Source organism: Tripterygium wilfordii, chromosome 20 (assembly GCF_013401445.1).
Source record: "Tripterygium wilfordii isolate XIE 37 chromosome 20, ASM1340144v1, whole genome shotgun sequence".
Classification (NCBI taxonomy): Eukaryota; Viridiplantae; Streptophyta; class Magnoliopsida; order Celastrales; family Celastraceae; genus Tripterygium; species Tripterygium wilfordii.
This window is the reverse complement of record NC_052251.1, coordinates 6884292-6907664: the sequence shown is the minus strand read 5'-3', so window position 1 is coordinate 6907664 and position 23373 is coordinate 6884292. Positions and strand designations below refer to the sequence as shown.

At 39.5% G+C, this 23373-nt stretch overlaps 1 protein-coding gene across 1 annotated transcript; it reads left to right on the top strand.

The window, feature by feature from the left end:
• The first annotated feature begins 2533 nt into the window (after window positions 1-2533).
• On the top strand, window positions 2534-3381 carry LOC119987248 (disease resistance response protein 206-like). The gene has a single exon (XM_038832107.1). The coding sequence runs from the start codon at window positions 2610-2612 to the stop codon at window positions 3168-3170; it is 561 nt and encodes a 186-aa protein (XP_038688035.1). The 5' UTR covers window positions 2534-2609; the 3' UTR covers window positions 3171-3381.
• The last annotated feature ends 19992 nt before the right edge of the window (window positions 3382-23373 follow it).

Genomic DNA, 23373 nt, shown 5'->3' with positions numbered 1-23373 from the left:
ACCTGCAACCAATGGCGGATCCACTTAGAAATCATTGGTGGCCTAGGTCCCCATGAATTTTTTTTTCTTATGTTATATATAAAACAATAAAATGAGCCCTCAATGGTTATACTTTGAGACCCCCAATGCACACGGTAGACAATACTATCTATTGATGAAGAAATGTGCATGACTCTTGAGTATCAATTAGAAACATACATTGCAAATATAAGAACATATGATAGATTTAATAAGTTGAGGGGATTTGGTGATCTTTTTAGATTATTAGTGCAAACAAAGAAATATCTATCTTTTACTTATGTATCCGCGTTTTAGGTTAACATTAGTTTTGCCTATAACAACTAGTGTAGAAAAATACTTTTCATAAAAGAATTATGTTGTATGTTTCATAAAAAAAAGAAGTTATTTGTAGCTATTTCTAATCATGTTGTAATAGGGCATTTTCAGAATATGAAAACTTGTAAGAATAATTGTGATAGTTAAAGATGTAATATTTTATTTTTAAAATTATTAGCAATTATTTTCTTCGTGTCATATAAAAAACGCTAAAAGAAATTTTGGGGGTGCTTCCCAGACCACTGCTGCTTATTTGTGCCCCTAATAAATTTAGATCCTGTATCCGCCGTTGCCTGCAATTCTAACTGAGGATAGATTTTTGGAGTTTGCTCATCCTCATGGAATTGCAACCATTTGTCTCATCCATTGTAGCATGTGTGTCGTTCAAGGCATATAGGGCATGATGACTTGATGTCATCCTCACCTTCCTCCAACACTGGTACGTGGAATCTCTTGTGAATCAGCAAGGACCACCTTGAAATCTAAATACTCCTAGATTACCGATAGCAAAGTAGTATTGTGAGGGAATAGTGAAAACCCCCAATTGAGAAGTGAAATAGAACATGAAAAGATAAGCCCCAAGCAGTGGGAGGAGTTGGGGCTCTGACTATGTGCATGTTGAAGAATGAGTCAGAGGTCATTGGTTCAAGTGAGAAGGCAAGAGCGTTTTTTCATTTTAATGACCTAAGTACTGCCAATAAAACTTGTGTATGATAATTTTTTGCCCATTATATCAAGAAATGCTTAAGTGTGTCTGTTTCCTAAGAACTATTTGAAAGTTGGTGAACTACGCAAAGCATATTTCTTGAGTTTTCTGACTAGAATTATCTAATCATAGCTAACTTCTTTTTTTTTTCTCGCTTTTGCTTATCATAGTCCAATTATATAATAATTAGTAATACGAAAATTGACTCAAAAGATGTGTAAAATAATTACAGTCACAATTTGATGAAGCTTTCAGCTAATTAAAACAATTTGACTTAAAAACTAGGGTTTATGGAAAAGATCACGATAATCATACAACACTACTTTAAGGTCAATTATATATAACTTCAAGTGAATAGGAATAAAAGTAGGTCAAATGGAACTATCCATCCACTTAATATATACATGCATCAAAAAACCATATATCTACTAAATGGAACAATCATTCTCAGCTAAAATTCAAAATTTTTCCTAACCGACGCGCTGCACGTTAAAAACTCAATAAATTTAATCATAGATATGTATATATATATATATAGACGCACGTGCTTTATCTAGTAAACACGTCCTTATTAGAGAAAACTCACAGGCCTTTGATCTCAGTCCTTGAATCTGACCAATAATCAAGATTAAAGGTGATTAAAAAATTGATGGGTTCCAACATACCCATTATAGTTCATCAATCTCTTATTAATCAATCAACCCAGGTCTTCTATTTTACTATTTAAAAAAAACACCTATTTCTGAAACAAAATTTACGAAATTTTTTTTTATCTACCTTGAAATTGTTGTTGTTGCTACTGTTGGTGCTGATAAGTGGTTGACATGGCGATTATTAGTAAAAAAAATAAATTAGGGTTTGTGCAGTCGGTGACAACATCTTTAATGCTTATGGCTAGATATGGAAGTTCTAATGATAATTTCCCAGTCACGAGTTTAACACTGGAAAATCGAGTTATCCAATACACTTATCCCCATCCTCTCCACTTTGGCTGCTGATAACACGATGTCCGATCTCCAGGATATCCTCGAAAGGATCATGTTTGACAATATCTACATAATCAAATTTGGATATGACCCAAAATTGTTGTTACCGTGTCTCTCTCTTTTCGTCACTTAATCTTAGCCGTTGATTAGATCCAACAGATGAAATTAAAATTCCGTAGGGTTTTACTGATTAACGACATCCTATATATATATATATATATATATATATATGTTTATGTATGATTGTAGCCATCTAGTTACCATTACTTTTAAATTAAACCATTAACATAAAAATAATGATTTTATAGAATGATACAATACTTTAGTTAGGTAGAGAAAGCAGCCACTGAAGAAGTTAAAAGTCCAGTGAAGCAATATTCAGAAGGAAATCATACCAACTCTATGCTGGAAACACACAAGGAAATTTCTTTTTCCTTTTTCTTTTTTTCTCAATCACTTAAGTAGCAGCCCCACATTGACCCTATATAAAGGTCATAAAGCAGAGACCATACATCCTCACAAGTCTCACAAGCACCACCACTTGCTAGGTAGCATTGTTTTTTTCACGATTAGAGCAAATTATGGCACCAAAAAATTGCGTTGTCCTTGTCTTCTTTTTCTTCCTTGCTATATCTTCATGTTCTGCTTATGAAACTAAAAAAAAACAGTACAAACCCTGCAAGGAATTGGTCTTGTTCTTCCATGACATTCTCTACAATGGCAAGAATGAACAGAATGCCACGGCGGTTATCGTGGCCGCACCGGAAGGGTTCAACCGGACGATACTGGCGAATCAGTTCCATTTTGGGAACATTGTGGTGTTTGATGACCCAATCACAGTTGATAACAATCTTCACTCACCATCAATCGGAAGGGCTCAAGGGATGTACATCTATGACACAAAAAACACCTTCACTTCTTGGTTTGGTCTTTCTTTTTTCTTCAATAGTACACAACACCAAGGGAGCATCAACTTTGTCGGTGCCGATCCGATTCTGGTGAAGGCTAGAGACATCTCTGTGGTGGGTGGAACTGGAGATTTCTTCATGCATAGAGGAATTGCAACTTTGATGACTGATGCGTTTGAAGGTGAAGTCTATTTTCGGCTCCGGGTTGACATTAAATTTTACGAGTGTTGGTAAAATATTAATTTACGTAGAATTTCTGCTTTTTTATTTGGTGACGAAGGAGTCTTTGATGTAATGGTGAGCGTGTCGTGGGCGGGGCCGGTCTCAATCGCAAAAATTTAAAAATTTCTTGTTATTTAATATAAAACTGTCAAATACCTACACGATACATACGAGACTATGTGACAACATCCTTTAAATAAACAGAGTGAATTATTTTGTCAAATTTGCATCTAATTTTGTAATTTGTTAACCTTTTTGAAGCTAAAGAAGTGGGGTGCCAGGGATTTACTGTAGTAAAAACTACAACAGCCCCCGTTGTAGCACATTTGAGGCAAAAAAATGTTTTTACTTATTTTTTAAAAATTATACATGCATAGTATTTAGTCTACCGAATCCAACGATATATTTTTTGTTTAAAACAAAAAACAAATTCATCGCGATCGAGACATCGAATGTTTTGAGTTTATATTCAACGGTTTAGAATTGTTATGCATTTTTCATGTTAAATTTGATTTTTGTTTCGAACAAAAAATATGTCGTTAGAATCGTTACACCGAATACTACACATATATACTTTTTCAAAATAAAAATAAAAAAATTTCAATCCCAAAATGATATTACAATGGACCCGCTGTAATAATTTTATTGCAGACACCCGCCACTCAAAGAGGTGCGCCTATCTTTTGGCACTTAACTCAATCTGTGTAGTTTTAATTAAAGATGGTAGGGCCACAAAGGCCAAAAAGCAAGCGAACTGTAAAATATTGACAATAACAAACTTTAATTATGGAAATATTTTCCTCCTCCATTGGATTGTAATACTTATTAGGGGGGTTGTTGAAAGAAGACACAGAAAATAAACACAAACTTGTCTCGATTAGGACAAATGGTGATTCCATAAAACAAATCTATTTCATGATTGTTAAACTAAAGTCAAATTGTGTTGATTAAAAATAAACTGGATCTTTTGCATTATATGAAAAATAGAGATGAAATTGGGCTAATTATGGGAAATTAAAGGTCACTGATTGTTTATAATACTCACAATAATATAGAAAATACATCAAATATTTAAAAATATTTCATATTTTATGATGCTTAAAATAATATAATGTTTTAAACAAACTAGTGTCATAGCTTAGTAATTGTTTAGAGCATTTGTCTTTTGCATGAGAGGTTTTGAGTTCAAACCCTACCAAAAACAAATTCTATAAATATTTTCTAATTTAAATAAATTAACCAAACCAGTTTAACCGGTTAAAAATTGATCGGTTTTGACCGTTTCAATTGGAGAATCGGCCGGTTCAATAAAAAAATTTCAGTTCTTCTAATCGATGGTTATGGGACTTCAACTGGACTAGACAAGTGTTAGGTTACCGGTTGTACCGGTCTGACCGGTTGGTCCACTTCCTTGACTCCAATCTAATTTTTCCTTAACGATTTCTCATATGCTTCCACTTCGATTAACTTGAGACGAGGTGGGAATTTAGTCCACTTTTCAATTGATGTTTTTCATATTAAGCTCAGTTAAATCCCATTTAACTCTGTTGGAACCCACACAAAAGTCTCACATTGAAAAATGAAAAGAGTTGTTAAGGTTCTATTAGGGTGGGGATGGACCTAGACTCTTAGGTCATGATTTTTGAGTAATGGGCTTCCATCCAATGCTAATAGCCAAATTTTAGCCCATGTATCGTGGGCTCTCCCCCAATTTAATTTCTTAACAAACTCACCAACAACTTTTGTAGATATGAAAGTGTTTATGAATATTTGGCCAAGCAAAGGTCTTTGGCTGCTCGGCCTAACATAGCTATTGCCACTGGTGAGGCCAAGAAGGAAATTTTAGGGTTTAGGGTTTAGCCTTCCTTTGGAAGGCCAGGCATGCATCCTCGGTTCAATACCTTGGCAAAGACCAAGACTTTTGACTTTGTGCTAAATATACCTATCTTAGACTCTCCGGGCTCCTCAGAATATAGGGTCTTCTATCTTCCATCAAGAAGTCAACATTTCTCCTTGGCAGTTGTCTTTGGTGACTATGGAGGTACATTAGTCTTAGTGTGAGGGTTGCCAAAAATCCTACTCTGGCGAACCATGGAGAAGTTGTCTCTACAATGCAGGTATGGATTTCTTGCTGGAAACTTTATCTCAGCTTGGTTATTTAAGTAATTAAAATTAATTTTTGTAATATGCGAGTAGAGTATTACTCTCGTTTCCTCTCCTCCAAAGAATGTCTTTAAAATTGTTGTCGATGAGACTACTGCTCATTTAGGTTCTTGTGATCAAATAACACCTAAACTCTCTCTCCATACATATAATACCTCCATTGTTTCAACGTAAACATTACAGCTTTCAACTCCTCGCCCGTCTCTCGAGAATGTCTCTAAAAGCATTGTCAACAAGACGACTGCTCATTAAGGCTCTTGTGAACACCTAAAATCTCTCTCCATACATATAATACTTCTACTACTTCAGCGCAAACACTACGGCGGCAACTCCAAATCATGTACCTGATAATTCTTCTCATGCTATCTCTACAATTGTGAAGCGTACTCAACCACTTGCTCTTGTTGCATCAACACACAATCCAAGCCATTACCTGAAGCGTCGCAATACACCTAGTACCCAATGTCCCTCTCAGGTATCACCAACACTAAAGTTGAATTGAGTCTCTTCTTCAACTCCTGAAATGTTGTTTCACTGTTTTTTGACCATACAAATACAATTCCCTTCTGAGTCAAATGAGTCATCGGGGTTGTAATTTTGAAGAATCCTAACACAAATCTCTAGTAATAACCTACAAATCTCAGAAAGCTATGAATCTTTGCTATACTCGTAGGCCTCTACCGCTAGACACTAACTCCACGTTTGAAGGATCCACCACTATACTCCTATAAAATCACGTGCCCCAAGAATTTTTTATTGCGCAAATCAATTTTAAAATTTTGTAGAAGCATTTTAGGATCGTCTTAGTATAGGTAAAAATCAAAACTTTTAACAAGCGTGCCCTTCAACCCCCCTATAGGTGTTTTGGCCAACATGTATATTGTCCAGCATGTGTCCAAAAATTTTATTTGGTTTGAACTATTATTTTAACATGGCATATGTGTAGCATGTGTCCAAAAATTTATTTGATCACAAACTATGTTTTAACATACTTTTACGATGTCATTCAAGCATACAATATCTAGTTTAATATTTGTAAAAAATTCTTGCATGCTCCTACGTTTGTATCCATACAAAAACAATCAGAGTTAATCATACATGTATGGCATCAAGTAGGTGAGAAAGTAACCAACCTCTTCAAAATCGAGGTCTCAAGCTTTCGTCTTTCCTCAATCATGATGTTGACACGAACTCACATTCAAGTTTGAATGGCCTACGTCATTTTCTTGGTATTCTCTTTAGTCTCCCTTGCGAACAAGCAAAGCATTCCAATTGATGGTGAACCAAACTACACTTCACTACCTTTGAAATATACCACTTGGCCATTATAGGATTTCACCCTTCCATTTTGTTTTAATTCGATAGTGGGTTGCCTCAAATATGCTACACCAAAACTATATGTCTTGGATAGCATATTGTTGGATAATGTGTGTTCAGGTGTGTCAGGACTTGCTGTCAGTCCAAACATTTTTGATAAAGGTTTGCACCAAGTCTGACTCTTCACCAAACGGATTGTGTGTAGAAAAAGAACACAAGACTGTTGGCTCAAGGTTGCCTTCTGGTAAAAGAACTTAAAATTCATGTCGTGTCAATCTAGAAAAACAGGAGATAGAAGATAATCACCAGAGTAAAAGGATTTCTATTAGAAAGAAATGAAAACCAATACATTGCTAGAATGCATCAAGAATTTCATTGTAAATGAATACATCTTGGAATGTATTTGGGTGTGATATAAGCTAAATCAAAGATATAGCTATAAAGGCTTTGACAAAGTAAAGGACAAATCTTAAATTAGTTAGCCTAAGCCATGTTAATTGAAAAGATAAGTGACCAGAGTCATTGCCTAAGTAAGTAGTAAATATATGAAGACGCTGCGTCTCTGGTTGATGTGGGGTGGTTGTAGACTTCTTTGATTCTCCTTTTATAGTGCTCATGATTTGTAGTATTTGTGATGATCATGGTGACACCTCTTCTCCCATTTTTCTAGCACTTTCCTCACATATTATGTCGTGAAGAATCGTCGAAAACCACCTTCTTGTTGCTAGCTTGGGTGATTGGGTTAGTGATCTTCTTGACTGTAACCTTCTCCTAAAAATGGCGATGATGATAGCATTTCTCTAGTCGTGCTCCTTCTTCAAGGTGGATATGGGTGCTCTAAGAGGATGTGATATGCTCCACCTTCCTAGCTTGCAGGCTTCATGCTTGAAATTATGGAAACATGGCTAACGGTCGTCATTTTGTTGATACTCCTACAGAAAAGATCATGGAAAAATGTCCCATTCTTTAGAGTGCAGGACGAATATGACCTTGGCTTCTTAGTGTCATGTAGTAGCTAGAGACATCTTTGAAAAATTTAGGGATGTAGTGCTAATAAATTCAGGTTTCTCCTGAACTTCCTTTGAGATAATTCTGCTATAAGCTGTGGGCTCGAGGTTTGTCGTTCATGAAAAGGACTTAAAATGCCTGAAGTGTCAATTTAGAAAAAAGCACGAAAAATAAAAGACTAGTCACTGGAATGAAAAGAGCTCCTATTGGAATGAAATAAAAAACAACACATTGTTGGAATGCATCAGGATCTTCATTGAAAAGGGATACATCTTGGGATGTAGGCATGATTTACAAGCTTAAACTAAAACATAGCCACATAGGATTTTGGAAATATAAATCTAAGTACTAGTTGGCACGTAGTCATGCTAAATAAAAAGATACGTAGCTGGAGCCATGCCTAAGAAAGCAATAAAGGATTGAAGAATATGGGTATGTGTTTGATACGGGGTGCCTTGCTGTTTCTTCTTCTTCTTTTTTTATAGTGCTAAGAGGTGAGCACTTCTTCTGTTCTTCTTCAAGGATGTGTTGTGGGACATCATAGGAATTACGGTAAAACCACTCTCTTATTGTTTGTTGGAGTGATTGGGTTAGGGGCTTCATAATTGCAACCTTCTCTAGAATGTGGGAATAATGGCACCATCCCTTTGGTCGTGCTTCTTCTTTATGGAGGAAATAGACTCTCTTGGATTTCATGGTAGTCTTTGCTTTACGAGTCTTTCTGGCTTTATGATTAAAAATATGGGAACATGGCTTATGAATATCATTTCGCAGTTGCCTTGTGGAGCCTCGTTGGTTGCTCGGCTAATAGAATTTCGTTTCTCCAGGACTCTATTTGATGTGATTTTGCTAAAATCTCAATAGTTATCCATCAAACCACGTTTGAGAAGAATTTATCCGTTAGGACCAAGACTCTCCGAATTGTAGCCTTTTGGACAGCAAATCTTGGACAACCATTATTTCAGAGAAGTAATCCCTGGATTTCCAACCGAAACGAATTAAAAACCTACAAAATGAACATCGATTAGTATAAAATTCTCCTTGCCTTCATCAGGTGTCACCAAGAGATTCGCCGCTTTTAGTGTATTGTGGGTCTCATCTTGCCATATGTCAGCTGACTTGTTGGATTTGATTTTGCTTTAAACGATGCCCCCTTTAAACCTTTCTCTTGGAACAAGAGAAGGATTTGAATTTTTGATTTTTGATCCTCCCATTAATTGCACAGCTGACATGAAATTGAACCTTAATCTCACCCAATTAGCTGAGTTGGCACACCTTTCATTGCAAGTGTTTTACGTCCTCACAAAGATTGAAACTTCATCTCCTTCTTCTGACATAGGTTTTAGGTTCATGAAATCATCATGCAAGAAGAAATCCCCATAAATGCTCATCCTTTCCTACTGGTTCCAACCCCTGCCTTCAGATATGAGAGGTTTAGTCTTGGCCCTTCCTTCACTAGTTCTTTTCCAAAATCTTTAAACTATTTCTACCATCTCTGAAGCTTCGAGATTCCCTTCAACCATACCCATGCATGGACTACCTATTTTAAGACTTCTCCAATCTGTTTATTATTGAGGGAGAACCCACGATATAGAACCTGGTTAGGTTATCTTTACCCTTATCTGGCGCATTTGTGGAAGAGACTTGGGATCCACAACTTCCTCCTGATTAGTGAACAAAAAGTCCATGTTGATAAAGCCCTCATGTGTGTCGCTGCTCAATTATGGGATGTGGGAACCAATTCTTTCCATATCAGGGCAGGATTCAAGAGTCCTACCCTCTAAGATCTTGCGTTCATTATGGGAATTAAATTTGAGGATCCAGAAGCTAACAACGCCATTAAGCCTCTAGAGAAAGCCTCATTTTCTCATCTAAAGGTGAAAGATATTTCCTAATCCTATTGGCTGAAAACTTTTGTAGAAGACAAAGACCCAGTTTCAATTGAGGAGCATACCCGTTTCTTGATTTTCTGGCTCAACAAGTTCGTCTTATGTGTCAGCTCTTCAAAGATAACCCAGAATTTTACCAGGCTTGCCCTCTACTAGGCTCATGGAAAAGTGTACTCTTTCGCTCTTATGGTTCTGGCATTAGTGTACCGAGATATACGATTATTCATCAAGTCTGGCTTTGAGAGTTGTCTTGGTCCTCTCTAGATCATCCAACTCTAGTCGTGGGCATACTTCAAGCCATTATGCCCTGAACAGACTCTTGCCTCCTCTGACCTGGACAGTTTTGGTATGCAATTCAAAGGAGTAGAGCCTCTGAACCACAGCCTCAAGCATTGCTTCTCCTATTTCTACCAAGATTTCTCTCATTCTGCTAGTTTTGCTTGGTTTCCCTTTGATCAAAGGCAGGCTCTAGATTGGCTGAGCACTGATCCAAGTGATATAGAGCTTACTGATAATGCTAAAAATATTTTATCTCTATGGATCAACTTCCAATCTTCGGCAAGTCCCCTCACAACAACAAATGTATGGTGGAGTACTACAATACTGCTCAATCCTGTCTTCAACAAGGATTTCTGCCTTCATTGAATGTCATCAAGCCACTCTAGTGTTCACTTACTGATGGACTGAATACATGAACCATAAATTCTCCCATAACTTAGAAGAACTCCTGGCCATTGTAGCTCTTAACCCAAGGTTGAATGGCTCTAGTGACTATGGTAAACTCCTAAAATTTGTTTCTACTGTATTTTGTTTACTGCAAGCACTGAATGTTGATGTTGCTTGCAGGTTCTATTCAGACCTCCTCCAAAGACAATGACAATCATGAAGTGGACTCCATCGTGTCCATAAGAACTACCTTAGCCCTCTAGATATTTGGAAAGACTGTGGCTGCCAGGTCTATGGGCGAAAGATCTTGGGTTGGACAACGACTGAGATCTTCCAAAATAACTTTTCCCTCCACTGGTCTACCAAAGGTGTATACCATTCCTAACTCTCTTAAGAAGGTAGCTTTTCTATTTTAAATGAATCATTCTGCAAATTACTAACCTCGAGAGTAATCCCTTTATGTATTTACAGATTGATTATGAATCCCCTCATTCTCACGCTCCTTCTCATCCAAAGAAGAAGAAAAGTACTCCATCTTTCACTCTTCCATGGGTTGTTGATGTCCAAGGTTTTTTGGCGAAGCTGGCTAACCGGACTCTAGTCTCAGTTCCTCAAACTCCAATTGTTGGGGCTTCAAGTTCTGCTAACCTTGGACCATATTCTGAGGATAATATAACTGTAGCAAAGAAGCTCCTAAGATTCTTAGCACCACTAAGCCTGAGACCTGGCTACACCATTCAATGTTCAATAACCTGAAGAGTGCAATAGAAGAGATTCTACAGGCTTCAGACTTGTTTGACTCTGTTCGTGGAAGGCTCTTGACTTTTTCAAAAGATCTCCCCATTGTCATATCTGATTTCAGCATCAACATGACTCGTCTTTCAGAATTAAATGTTGAAGAAGAGAAACGTAAGGAGCTTATACTAAGCTTCAGAGTCTGGGCAATGAGTTAAGTCTTCTTTGATTGCTGAGGAAGATGAGTAGAGGACCATTGAGGAGTTAAAACAAAGAATTATCATCCTCGAAGCTAAAGTAAGGCGACATGAAATGATTCTGGCTGGTATTTCCCAAAAAAATGTTGTTATTCTTAAGGATTCTGAGACTATGTCTGCTCAGGTATGCAAGCTAGATGATCGTGCAGCTACTATCGCTAGTGAGAAGTTCTTCATTGAGGTGAACACTATAGCTACCAATGCTGAATGGGACTAGCTGAAGGACATTTGTGGCAAATGGAACTAGCTGATGTCTTCTTCCCTCTGTTTTTGTTTTCATTAGGTTTCAAGTGATGTTCACTTGAATGCTTTTAGTAACTTATTGAATTTTATGTTTTCTATTTTTGACTTTATTGGTGGTGTATTTTGGATATATTTTTTGACTTCTCTAAATGGTAAATGGTAAAGTAATTTGGATACTAGTTTGACTTTCTGAATGATAGGATTTTATTACGGATAGGGTAGAATGGATGAGGTTCTACTATGGGTAAAGGTATTTTTTGGTTTTTTCTGCAAGGTAAAAGGTTAGCACAAAACAGACTTATCCATAGCTTCCTATAGAGTAGGGTAATACCTCTTGAGATACTTCTTGTTTATAGGATGCTTGTGTTGAGTCCTGTCAAGATCTTGTAACCAAATAACACCTCCTTTCTTCACTTATGTCACTTGATAGGGTCCCTCCCAGGATGGTGACCATTTTCCACATGCTGAATCTCTTTAACCAATAAGGAGAACTTTCCAAACCAAATCTGCAATAGCAAAAGTCTTTTCTCCTATTCTCCTATTGTCGTCCTTCATAATCTTCTACTTCTGAACTTGAAGATGATCATAGGCAGCAAGTCTGATTTCATCAAGGCCTTCCAGCTGTATCATAATGGGCCCGATACTAATCTGCAGGAGATAATTGATTCTGAAATGCGACCCTTGTTGATTTGATTGTCATTTCCATGGGAAGAACTGCATCATGCCCATAAGTCAGCATAAAAGGTGTTGCTCCTGTTGTTGTCCTTTTTGATGTCCTTTCGACCCAGAGAGCTTCTAAAAGTGCCTCATGTCAAGCCTTGGCCTGTTTTCCACCATATTCTCTCCATAATATTCTTCAATAATTTGTTGGTTGACTCTACTTGGTTATTGCCTTGAGCATAATATGGTGAAGAATGTGAAATTTCGAAACCATACTTCAAGGCAAAAGCTTGTAAATGATCTACAAAAAAGATTATGCCTCAGTTTGTCATAATGTGCTGGGGAAGACCTAATCATTGAATAATGCTCTCCTTGATGACTTTTATCACGTCCTGTTAAGTTATGGATTTGAGTGGAAAGACCTCCACCCATTTTGTGAAGTAGTCCATGGCTACTATGATGAAATGATGTCCTTCTTTATAAGGTGGGAAGATCTTCACAATGAGATCTATAGCCCATCCCTTGAATGGCCATGGTTTCATAACTGCTTGCATGGCAGTAGTTGGTAGATGTTAAATCTGTCCGTGTATCTGAAAAGGTTGGTATCCCTTGGACTATTGGATACAATCTACCAGGATAGAAGGCCAATAGTATCCATACCTTCTGATAAGCCACCTCATTTTTCTGTCTGCTTGATGTGCTCTACAAACTCCTTCTTATACTTCTGCCATAATCTTCATAGATTCCTCCTGACTCAGGCAGCTCAAGAGTAAATCATCTTCTGGGCTCTTCTTATAAATTTCTCCATCCATAAGCACATAGTTGATTGCTCTCTTTCTGGTATGTTGGTCTTCCTTCAAGTTTGGATACTTCAGGAACTGGATTAAAGGATGTCTCCAATATGACTCCGAAATCTCCATATGAAATATGTCCAAAACAACTAGTGCCCTCTGTAGTACCCGGTTTTCGTCCGGCCCAAAAAAAAATATATAGAAAAAATAGAAAAATTAAAAAATACAATAATAATAATAATAATTCAAAAGCCCGTTCTGGAGCCCGTAAGCTCACAAAAAATTCAAAGCCTGTTTCTTGGACCCACAAGCATGCAAAAAATCCTAAAGCCTATTTCTTGGACCATAAGCCCATAAAAATTCCAACCCAAACCCAATATAACTAAACCCTAGAAAATATCTAAAAAATAGGAAAATTAAATAAATAATAAATAAAACCTTAAAAAAGGAAAGGTGACACCTTTTTAGGGTTTTGCAAAAAAACATTGGAAAATACCAAAATATTAGTTTCTTAGTATTTTTAAGGAGAGAAGAAGTAGGGTTTGTGGGGACATTTTGGTAAAAAGAGAAAGTAGGGTTTTATGTGGTCATTATATAAAGATAAGTGAGAGATTTTTGTAAGAAAAAAGCCAACAATAGGAGGAAGGCAGCCGCACAAGGGGAGGAAGAAAAAAACAAAAGAGAGAAAGGGGAGGCGGCACAAAGAAGCAAAAGGAGAGAAAAGGCACAGGGGTAGTGAAGAGGTTTTGGGGTATAAAAGAAGTGGAGTCACCGGCAAAAGAGAAAAGAAGGAGAAGAAGGAGTTTCACTCTCTTCGGTTTTGTTCTTCCGAGAAGGTAATAGATCCACTCATATTTGACACTTCTTGTTCCATTTCACTATTTATGTTCCTGTAGTTCTACTTTGCATCTCTTTATTTCTGATTCCTTGGATCTGGCTTTCTTTCTTTGGATTTGATTGTTGGAGGTTTATGTCCTTGTTTGCTCACTATTGAAATAAGGTTTTTACTCACTTATGTTGGTCCGGCTGTAACATATGTTCTTTGGATGTTGTGATGTATTGTGTATATATACGAGTTTATATATATATATATATGTGTGTGTGTGTATGTATATGTATATATGCTGGGTTTTTGATATCTATATGTATGTGTTTGTATATATACCGGTTTATGTGTGCTTGTATATATGTGTTCATATGTGTTTGTATATGTATATACGGTGTGTGTGTACAATGTGTTCTTGTATGTATAGGTTTTGTGTGTGTGTATATATATATAGTGTATGTGTGTATATATATATAGTGTGTGTATATGTGTGCAGGGTGTGTGTGTGTATGTGTGGAGTACAGTGCGTATGTATATGTACAGTGTGTGTATGTGGGTATAAATACCGTGGGTTTGTGTGTGTATATGTATGTACAAGGTTTGGAGATGAATGTGTATGATATTGTATATGTTTATATGTGTATATGAATCTTTAAATATGGGTTTGGTTTGATATTACATTTTGAGTATCCCATTTGACCCCATTATTTTTGTGTTTGATGTTGGGGCTTGAACCGGGCTTGATCCCACTTGGGTCGAAGGGCAACTTAGAGGACTTGGGCTCAAAGACATACATGGAGGAATTGGGTTGGATTTGAGCATTGGCCTTCATGGGTTATATTTGTATTTATTTTTATTATTTAGTTTTGTACATAATTGTAAAGTGTAAGCTTTGTAATAGTGTAGGAAAAATAGTGAAAAGTGCATACATGATATTTTAGGGTGCTAGGAGCATATAGACATTAGGAAATGATTTTTGTGAATAATGATTGCATTAGAATGCATGCTTAGGACTTTGATTTCTCACACTATGCCATGATGCTTAGATGTATGCTAGGATTGTTTGAATGCAATGAAAATGAATGCAACGCGTTAGTCATTAGAATTAATCAAAGCCGTCTCACCTTAATAAACACACCAAGATTAACTTATGGAACCTTTATGTTTTGTTTAAATACCAAGGAGCCTTCAAGATATTGGGGTTCCATTGGCATTCATCCAAAACATTTGGATTTCATGGACCCAGAAAGCAAATATGTTTTTAGGGATTAGGAGAATTTATTTAAGGACCCAAAGGGGGGTTTAAAGATATTTGGCCCGTCCGGTGGGCCTTAAATGGATTCTTTCTTTTCTCATGAAGAACATAATTGTGAGTAAGGCTTGAATTAAATCTTTTTCATTGATTGTGGGCCTTTTTGGTGCATCAACCAAGTTCCCAAAAATCTCTTCACCAAAACCATCAAAATCCATTCCAATATCCATTCCAATGTTCCTATCCAAATAGCCTCTTTTCCAAATCATCAAAGACATCAAAACCCACTCCGATGTGGATTTTTTTTCATCCAAGACCAAGTTAAACATTTTTGGCCAAGCCGGGAATGGCCGTTGTGATCCCGTGCATCTTTTTTATCCAGAACCACTTCAAGTGGAATTTTTTATTAAATGTTTTCGGCCAAGCCGGGAATGGGCGTAGTGATCCCGTGCACCTTTTTTTGTCAACAACCACTTCAAGTGGAGTCTTTTATTTAACATTTTTGGCCAAGCCGGGAATGGCCATAGTGATCCCGTGCACCCTTTTTTTATCAAAGACCACTTCAAGTGGAGTTTTTTTTTAAATATTTTTGGCCAAGCCGGGAATGACCATAGTGATCCCATGCACCCTTTTTCCTTCTTTTTTATCAAAACCCATAAAAATAAGATTTTTAAATTCAAATCTTGGTCTAACATTAATGGAATATTTCCACCCATTTGATAATACATGATTTTCCGGGCATATGGAAAACTCATTAAAACATTTGGGACATACAATCATTCCTTAAAACAAAGCAGAGCCAAATAGGAAAACATTTTTGAAGGTAACCGTTTTCGGGAGTTGTGGGGTGCCTAACACCTTCCCCATGCTCAATAGACCTCCTTACCCACTTTTCTCGTAGACCAAAATGGATGTCCAATTGCATCCTAAAGATCAATTGGTGGCGACTTCATTGTTTTTTAGGCCGGTTGCTTCACCCTCCTTTTGATAGAAGGTAAAAGTTTCCTGTGTACTGTGATGGTTGTCATAGGTTCCTTGAGGAATCTTGACTCTTGTTGTCTTGGTGTTTTCCTATTTGGTTGATTTGTTTATTTTGTTGTATAATAGTCTTTCAACATTTTGAGGAATCTAATGTGTTTGTTCATGATTGTAGATAAAATAACAGGTTTTTGGTTTCATAAAATTTGAGTGTTTGTTAAGGATACGGTATGTTCCCCCGCACACACATCACTATTCACATGCACACAAATGGCCCATAAAAACCGGGTCCTACTAGTGATTAGTGAGGGTTGATCTTTGCTTTTGATGGATTTTGTCCTCACGTAAGCAAGGGAAAACATCCTCCTGGATTGACGTCCCTTCAAGATATTGGGGGATGGGTTCCACTTCCAGATATGGGGTGTGAACTAACCTGATCCAGTGGCCTCTCGCGTAGCCGCGTTATAGTTAGACATGCCACCCATATGCACATTAAATAGCCCTAGATCTGGTTCGGGACCTTCAGAAGTTTGTAGGAACATGATTTTGTTTAGGAACAATGGGGGATTCTCCTATCCTTAACTCTATTTATTTCCTGTACATTTAAATATCCTATACCTTTATTCCTCATTTACATGCTTATATGTACTTGATGCATACCTGTATGTATACATTCATCAAAACACACATGTACATCTTTTATACATTTGTCATATATGTTAGCCTATGTTATGATCTTACACGCTTGTAAATCATCCATACATGTCCATATATACTTGTACATCTGTTAATCATCCATACTTGTTCATATATACTTGTACACTTGCCAATTATCTCTACGTATCCATACATACTTGCACATTTGTTGATCATCCATACATGTTCATATACACTTGTTAATTACCCATACATGTCCATATATACTTGCATAATTGTTAATTACCCGTACATGTTCATACATATCTCATACTCTTCACATAGGTATAGTCATTGGAATTTGGTTTGGTAAAATTTTCAAGACATCTTTTAATTGAAATAGGATTTGCACAAATAATAGCCACATACATGCACATTTGTAAAATAAATGAGAACTAATGTCGTTGTTTGTACAATGCACAGAAAATCATAAATAATCATAGCGCCCAAGAAGCACCATCGACACCCCTATCAGACTCGCCTACAATCAAGAATTATTGAGAATATGGAGCAGGAAACGGGTGAGCATAGTCAGAATCAGGATATAGCCGAACTGAAAGAGCAGATGACCCTATTAATGAAGAATATGGCGTTGCTAATGAAGGGAAAAGGAGTAGTTGGAAATTTTGAAACACCAGAGGTTCCTGAGAATCATTGGCACCAAGAAGTACCAGTTTACCCACCCGGGTTCACTCCTGTGCGTAACCAATCTTTGCCTGGTTTGCATCAGCATCAATATGTTTCTCAACAGGCAACGACTCAGAACCCAACTTACATTCATCAAGTTGATCCTCATGTGCAGAACAATCCCTTCCCAATCGGTGCTGATACTGCGGGAACTTTAATTGGCGGAGTAGTGACTGAGGGAGTTCAGTATGAAGAAAGTAGCTCAATAGATGCCATCAAGAAGTTAGAAAAGAGATTAAGAGCAATGGAGGGTTTCAATGCTTCAGGGATGCTGAACCCAGCCAATCTGTGCTTGGTGAAGAATTTGAATGTTCCACATGACTTTGTACTACCAAAATTCTGTTTGTTTGATGGCACTGGAGTCCCTTTGGATCATTTAACGATGTATTGTCGGCGTATGCAGCTATATGCAAGTGATGAGAAAGTGTTGATGCATTATTTCCAAGATAGTCTGACTGGGGCAGCTCAAAGGTGGTTCAATACCCTTAATCCTTCGTCAGTAGCTTCGTGGGAGGATTTGGCTGAAATGTTTATGAAGCAGTATAAGCATAATGAAGAGAAGATCCCTACCATTTACGATCTGTAGAACACAGCAATGAAGAGTGGGGAAAGCTTTAGGGAATTTGCCCATCGATGGCGGGATTTGGCAGCCCAGATAATTCCACCCCTTTCAGAAAAGGATTTGTTGAACGCTTTCATAGATGCTCTCCAGGAGCCTTATACTTCGAATCTGGCGGGAGGCGGCCATAATAACTTGGCTGATATGATACAAGCAGGCGAACGAGTTGAACGGTGTATGAAGAGAGGTACTCTGCATTATCCCACCCTTGATAAATCAGACCCAGTTAAAGCAAGTAAAGGCAAGAAGGCTGAAGTGCATTATGTGAATTTTGATTCAAATCCAACTGTTTATGGTGCGCCTACTTCAGATTATCGCCCTAGAAGCAATGCCCCAAGGATGTCAAGCCCAGGAGCCTACTATAATCATAACCACACCCAAAATCCTTATCCACCCCGATTCAATGCACCATCACCCAATCAATACTCGCAAAACCCAAACACTTACCAAAACTTCCAAAACCCAAACACTTACCAAAATTTTCAAAACCCAAACATTTACCAAAACCCTCGTCCAAATTTCCAAAACCAAAGACCCAGAAGGCCCATTGAGCATTTCGATCATTTGCCCATAACCTATGCTGAATGTTTCACGAAACTTCAAGCGCAAGGAGCAGTGGCTCCTGTTCCGGGACGGGTCCACCAACCTCCATATCCCCATTGGTATGATCCTAATGCCGCATGCTTATATCATGGAGGTACACCCGGACACTCAACTGAAGGTTGTTTACAATTCAAAAGGATAGTCCAGGGGATGATTGAAGCGAAATGGCTGGATCTTAGTGCAATCAATAAACCAAATGTCAACAACAATCCATTGCCTAATCATGAGAAGGAGGGGGTGAATGCCATTGAAGAATTTTGTGCTACAAAAAGATGGGTATCAGAGATTGCAATGCCGTTGGGCCGGTTGTTTAGGGTGTTGAGGAAAGAAAGATTAGTTGAGGAAGTGGCAGTGGATACGCCCGTTCAACGTGGACTTTTTGATGACATGAAGACTTGTGAGTTCCATAGAGGACAAAGGGGACATGCTATTGAGAATTGTTGTGGCTTTCAGGAGAAGGTACAAGAGTTGATGGATTTGAAGATAATAAAGTTTGAAGTGAAAGGCCAATCAAATGAAGTGTTAGAGATGTATATATTTAGTATTTTTAGTCTTGAAGGGTAGTTTGGTCTTCTCATGAGTTGTTGTATATATACTCTTGTATACTCTTTCGGAATGATATACGCACATACAATTTCATCTCTGTTTTCATGGTATCGAGCTAGTTTTTTTTTCTCTTTCGTGCGGCGGCCCTCTTCTTCTCCGGCGAGTTCACTGCCGTTTGCCACCGCACTCTACCTTTTTTTTTTTTCCAGCGAGCTTCCTGCTGTCACTCTGCTCGCTGCTTCTCCGGCGAGATCTCTCTCTTCGGCGAGATCACTCTCCTCATGCGCAAGATCTATTTGGTCTGTCCAGATCTGCAGAGCTTCACATCATAAGCGAGCTTCTTGTCTGCCCTGGAGGGTTTATGCACCATCTCTGGATGATCTCTCCAGATCTGCACAGCTTTGCATCATAGGAGAGCTTCTTGTCGGCCTTGGAGGGTTTATGCACCATCTCTGGTTCTCATTCGACCCTCTTGAGATTCAAACAAAAGCCACCTGAAAGGTATAAATTCTAGGACGACGGAAGGCAGGTACTGATTGTGGCGGCTGACAATGTTGGATCGAACCAGCTCCAGATGTTATTTTTTTTAAATTTGCAATTTGGTCCTCCAGTTTTTTTTGAATTTATAGTTTGGTCCCTCAATATTTTTAACATTGCAGTTTGGCCCTCCCGATTTCTGAATTTTCAGTTTGGTCCCTCCAATTTTTTTTACCATTACAGTTTGGCCCTCTAGCTTTCTGAACTTACAGTTTAGTCCCTACAGATTTCTGAAATTGTAGTTTGTGTTGATGGCAACTCTTGGCGGTGATTTTCCTCCCTTGTCGGGGACTGGTTCCTCCGCCACTCAGTCTCAGTCGAGTTCGGCTGTTGCTACGTCACTCTCATCCTCCTCGACGACTGTTGGCTTGACCATCTCTGAACTTCCTCGGGATTTTCTTCCCACTTCGACTGATTTTCGGCTCAGCGTTGCTAGTGATTGGCCTACCTGGAGTGCCACGGTTCGTAATGCCTTGTTTGGCCGTGGGCTCTTATCTTATCTCACGGATGGTCCACCCGTTGATTGTTCTGATGATGTTTTAGCTGCTTGGAGTCTTCGGACTAATCGAGTCTCCAGTTATCTCATTGAGTCTCTCGACCCGACTCTTCGACCTGATCTGGTTACTCGATCTGCCCATGTGGTTTGGAGGTCTCTTACTGCTCGTTTTGTTGAGCGCAGTGGGGCTCGTCAGTATTCTCTTCTTACTCAGGCTGCTGCTGCTCGTCAGGATGATAGGTCTATCCAGCAGTTCTATCAGCACGTGCGTGGTTTTTGGCGTGAGTTGGAGGCCTTTCTCCCTGCTGACAGTCATATTGCTACTCATGTGGCCTTTTGGGATATGCGTCATATGTATGAGTTTATGATGGCTCTCCGCCCTGAGTTTGGTTCTCTAGTTGGTCAGCTTATACATCGTGACCCATCTCCCAGTCTTGAGACTGCAGTTGCTGAGTTGGTTGCAGAGGAGACTCGTCTGCACCTGCTAGGTGGTGTTAGGCCACCTCCCGCACCCTCTAGTTTCTCTGGTGTTCTTGCTGCGGCACCCTCTGGTATTTCCACAGCTCCTTCACCTTCATCTGGTCGTTCTTCTTGCACTCATTGCCTGCGGCTAGGTCATACTGTGGCTGACTGTTGGAAGCTTCACCCCGAGCGTCGTGTTGGACCTCGTGGTCGTGGTCGCCGTGCCTCCACTCCTATTGCTGCGGTTGTTACTCCTGCACTTCCTTCTCCTGCTTCTGCTATGTCTCCTATTGATATTCAACAGTTTCAACAGTTCCAGCAGTTCCAGCAGTATCAGCAGCGTCTTGAGCAGATGACTGCTCCCACCAGCACTGGTAGCACTCCAGCACCCTCTGCTTTCTCAGCCACTGGTATGTCTAGTACTTGGATTTTTGACTCGGGGGCCTCTCATCATATGACCTCTGATGCCTCACTGTTGACTGATTGTAGTCCCACACCTCCTATTCCCTCTATTTACACTGCTGATGGTTCTCCATTGAGAGTCTCTCAGGCTGGCTCTATTACTACCACCTCAGAGCCCTCAGGCCATCTCTCTCTACCCTCTGTTCTTCATGCTCCTCAGTTGAGCATGAATCTTATTTCAGTTGGTGGTATATGTGATTTTGGCTATGATGTTTTATTCACGCCTTCTTCTTGTCGTGTGCAGGATCCGTCTACCAGCCGGGTGATTGGCAGTGGTCGTAGAGTGGGTGGTCTCTATCATCTCCAGTCTCTCCACCTTCCCTCCTTGCGTCCCAGTTTTTGCGGTCTTGCCTCTCCTACTCCTGATATCTGGCATAGACGATTAGGTCATATTTCTGAGTCGCGACTGAAGAGTCTCTCCTTGTCTGGAGCTCTCGGTCGTAGTTCCTTTTCTGCTTTGAGTCCTTGTCTTGGTTGTAAGCTTGCTAAAGCTACAGCACTCCCCTTTTCCCCCAGTGTATCCCAAACTTCTAGTGTTTTTGATCTATTACATTCAGACATTTGGGGCCCTGCACCTCTCCCTTCTATTTGTGGTTATCGTTATTATGTTTCCTTTATTGATGACTTTACTCGCTATACTTGGGTCTATCTCTTACAGCATCGCTCTGAGATTCTCGATGTGTATGACCGGTTTACCACTATGATTTTCACTCAGTTCAATCGTCGCATCAAGACGCTCCGTTCTGATTGTGCTCTTGAGTACTTGTCTTCTAGTATGCGCTCGTTGCTCTCCTCTCACGGTACCATTTTTCAGCACTCATGTCCTTACACGCATGAGCAAAATGGCGTTGCTGAGAGGAAGCATCGACACATTCTAGAGACTACTCGGGCACTTCTCCTTTCTGCTTCTGTGCCTCGTTCTTACTGGGCTGAGGCTGTTCTCACTTCAGTAAATCTAATCAACATTACTCCCTCTTCAGTTCTGCCTGGTCGTATCTCTCCTCATGAGCGGCTATTCAGCTCCTCACCTGACTACTCTCGTCTTCGCACATTTGGCTGCACTTGTTTTGTCCTCTTACCTCCTCCTGAGCGTTCCAAATTGTCCCCTGTTTCTGCCAAATGTGTTCTCCTCGGTATCAGTGCTGAACACAAGGGTTATCGTTGCTACGATCCCTTGACTCGACGCGTCCGTATCTCTCGTCATGTCTCATTTCTTGAGGATGTTCCTTATTTCTCCTCGACACCTCAGGATCTTACCTTTCTTACGCTTCCGCCCTCACCCATTCCTGACATTTCTCCTTCCCCTCCTCCTGTTTCCTCTACATCCATTCTAGATATTCCTATTTCTTCCACTCCCTCGGATTCTGCTCCCACTGAGCCTGATCCTCCATCTTCCTCCTCATCTTCTGCACCTGATCCTGTTCACACCACACCGGATCCCATTGAGCCTGATCCTTCATCTCCTCCACTTTCATCTGGTATTACCCCTTATCCTCTTCACTACACCCGTGATCTTGACTATGTCCCATCTGCTAGTCCTGATCCTACCTCACCCTCCTCGGTCACCTGTACATCCCCTGCTAGTATGGATCCTCCTGCTCCTCGCTATCCTCAGCGCGAGCGACGCCCTGTGGAGAGGTATGGTTATAGTTCTGTTTCTACTTATGCTCCACAGTTTACTGCTTTTCTTACTGCTCTTCATTCGGAGTCTGAGCCTACATCATACAGTGAGGCCTCTCAGTTAGTTCAGTGGCAGCAGGCTATGGCAGAGGAATTTGAGGCTTTTAGGGAGACTCGGACTTGGGATGTGGTTCCTCTTCCTGCTGGTGTTAGGCCTATTGGCTGCAAATGGATTTATCGGGTTAAACGTCGCCCTGATGGGTCTATTGAGCGCTATAAGGCTCGTCTTGTTGCTAGAGGTTTTTCTCAGGTACATGGTATTGATTATGATGAGACATTTGCTCCTGTTGCTCAGATGACTACTGTTCGCACTTTATTGGCCGTTGCTGCCGTTAGTCAGTGGCCTCTTCTTCAGATGGATGTGAAGAATGCCTTTCTCAATGGCGATCTTTCAGAGATTGTCTACATGCAGCCCCCTCCCGGACTTCGCACTCCTCCTCAGCATGTTTGTCGCCTTCGCCGGGCTATCTATGGTCTCAAACAAGCCCCTCGGGCTTGGTTTGAGCGATTTCGTCAGGTGGTGACTCAGGTTGGATTTATTGAGAGCTCTCAGGATCACTCTCTCTTTGTCCGGTCATCCCCTCAGGGGCGGGCGATTCTGTTGTTGTATGTGGATGATATGATCATTACAGGTGATGATAC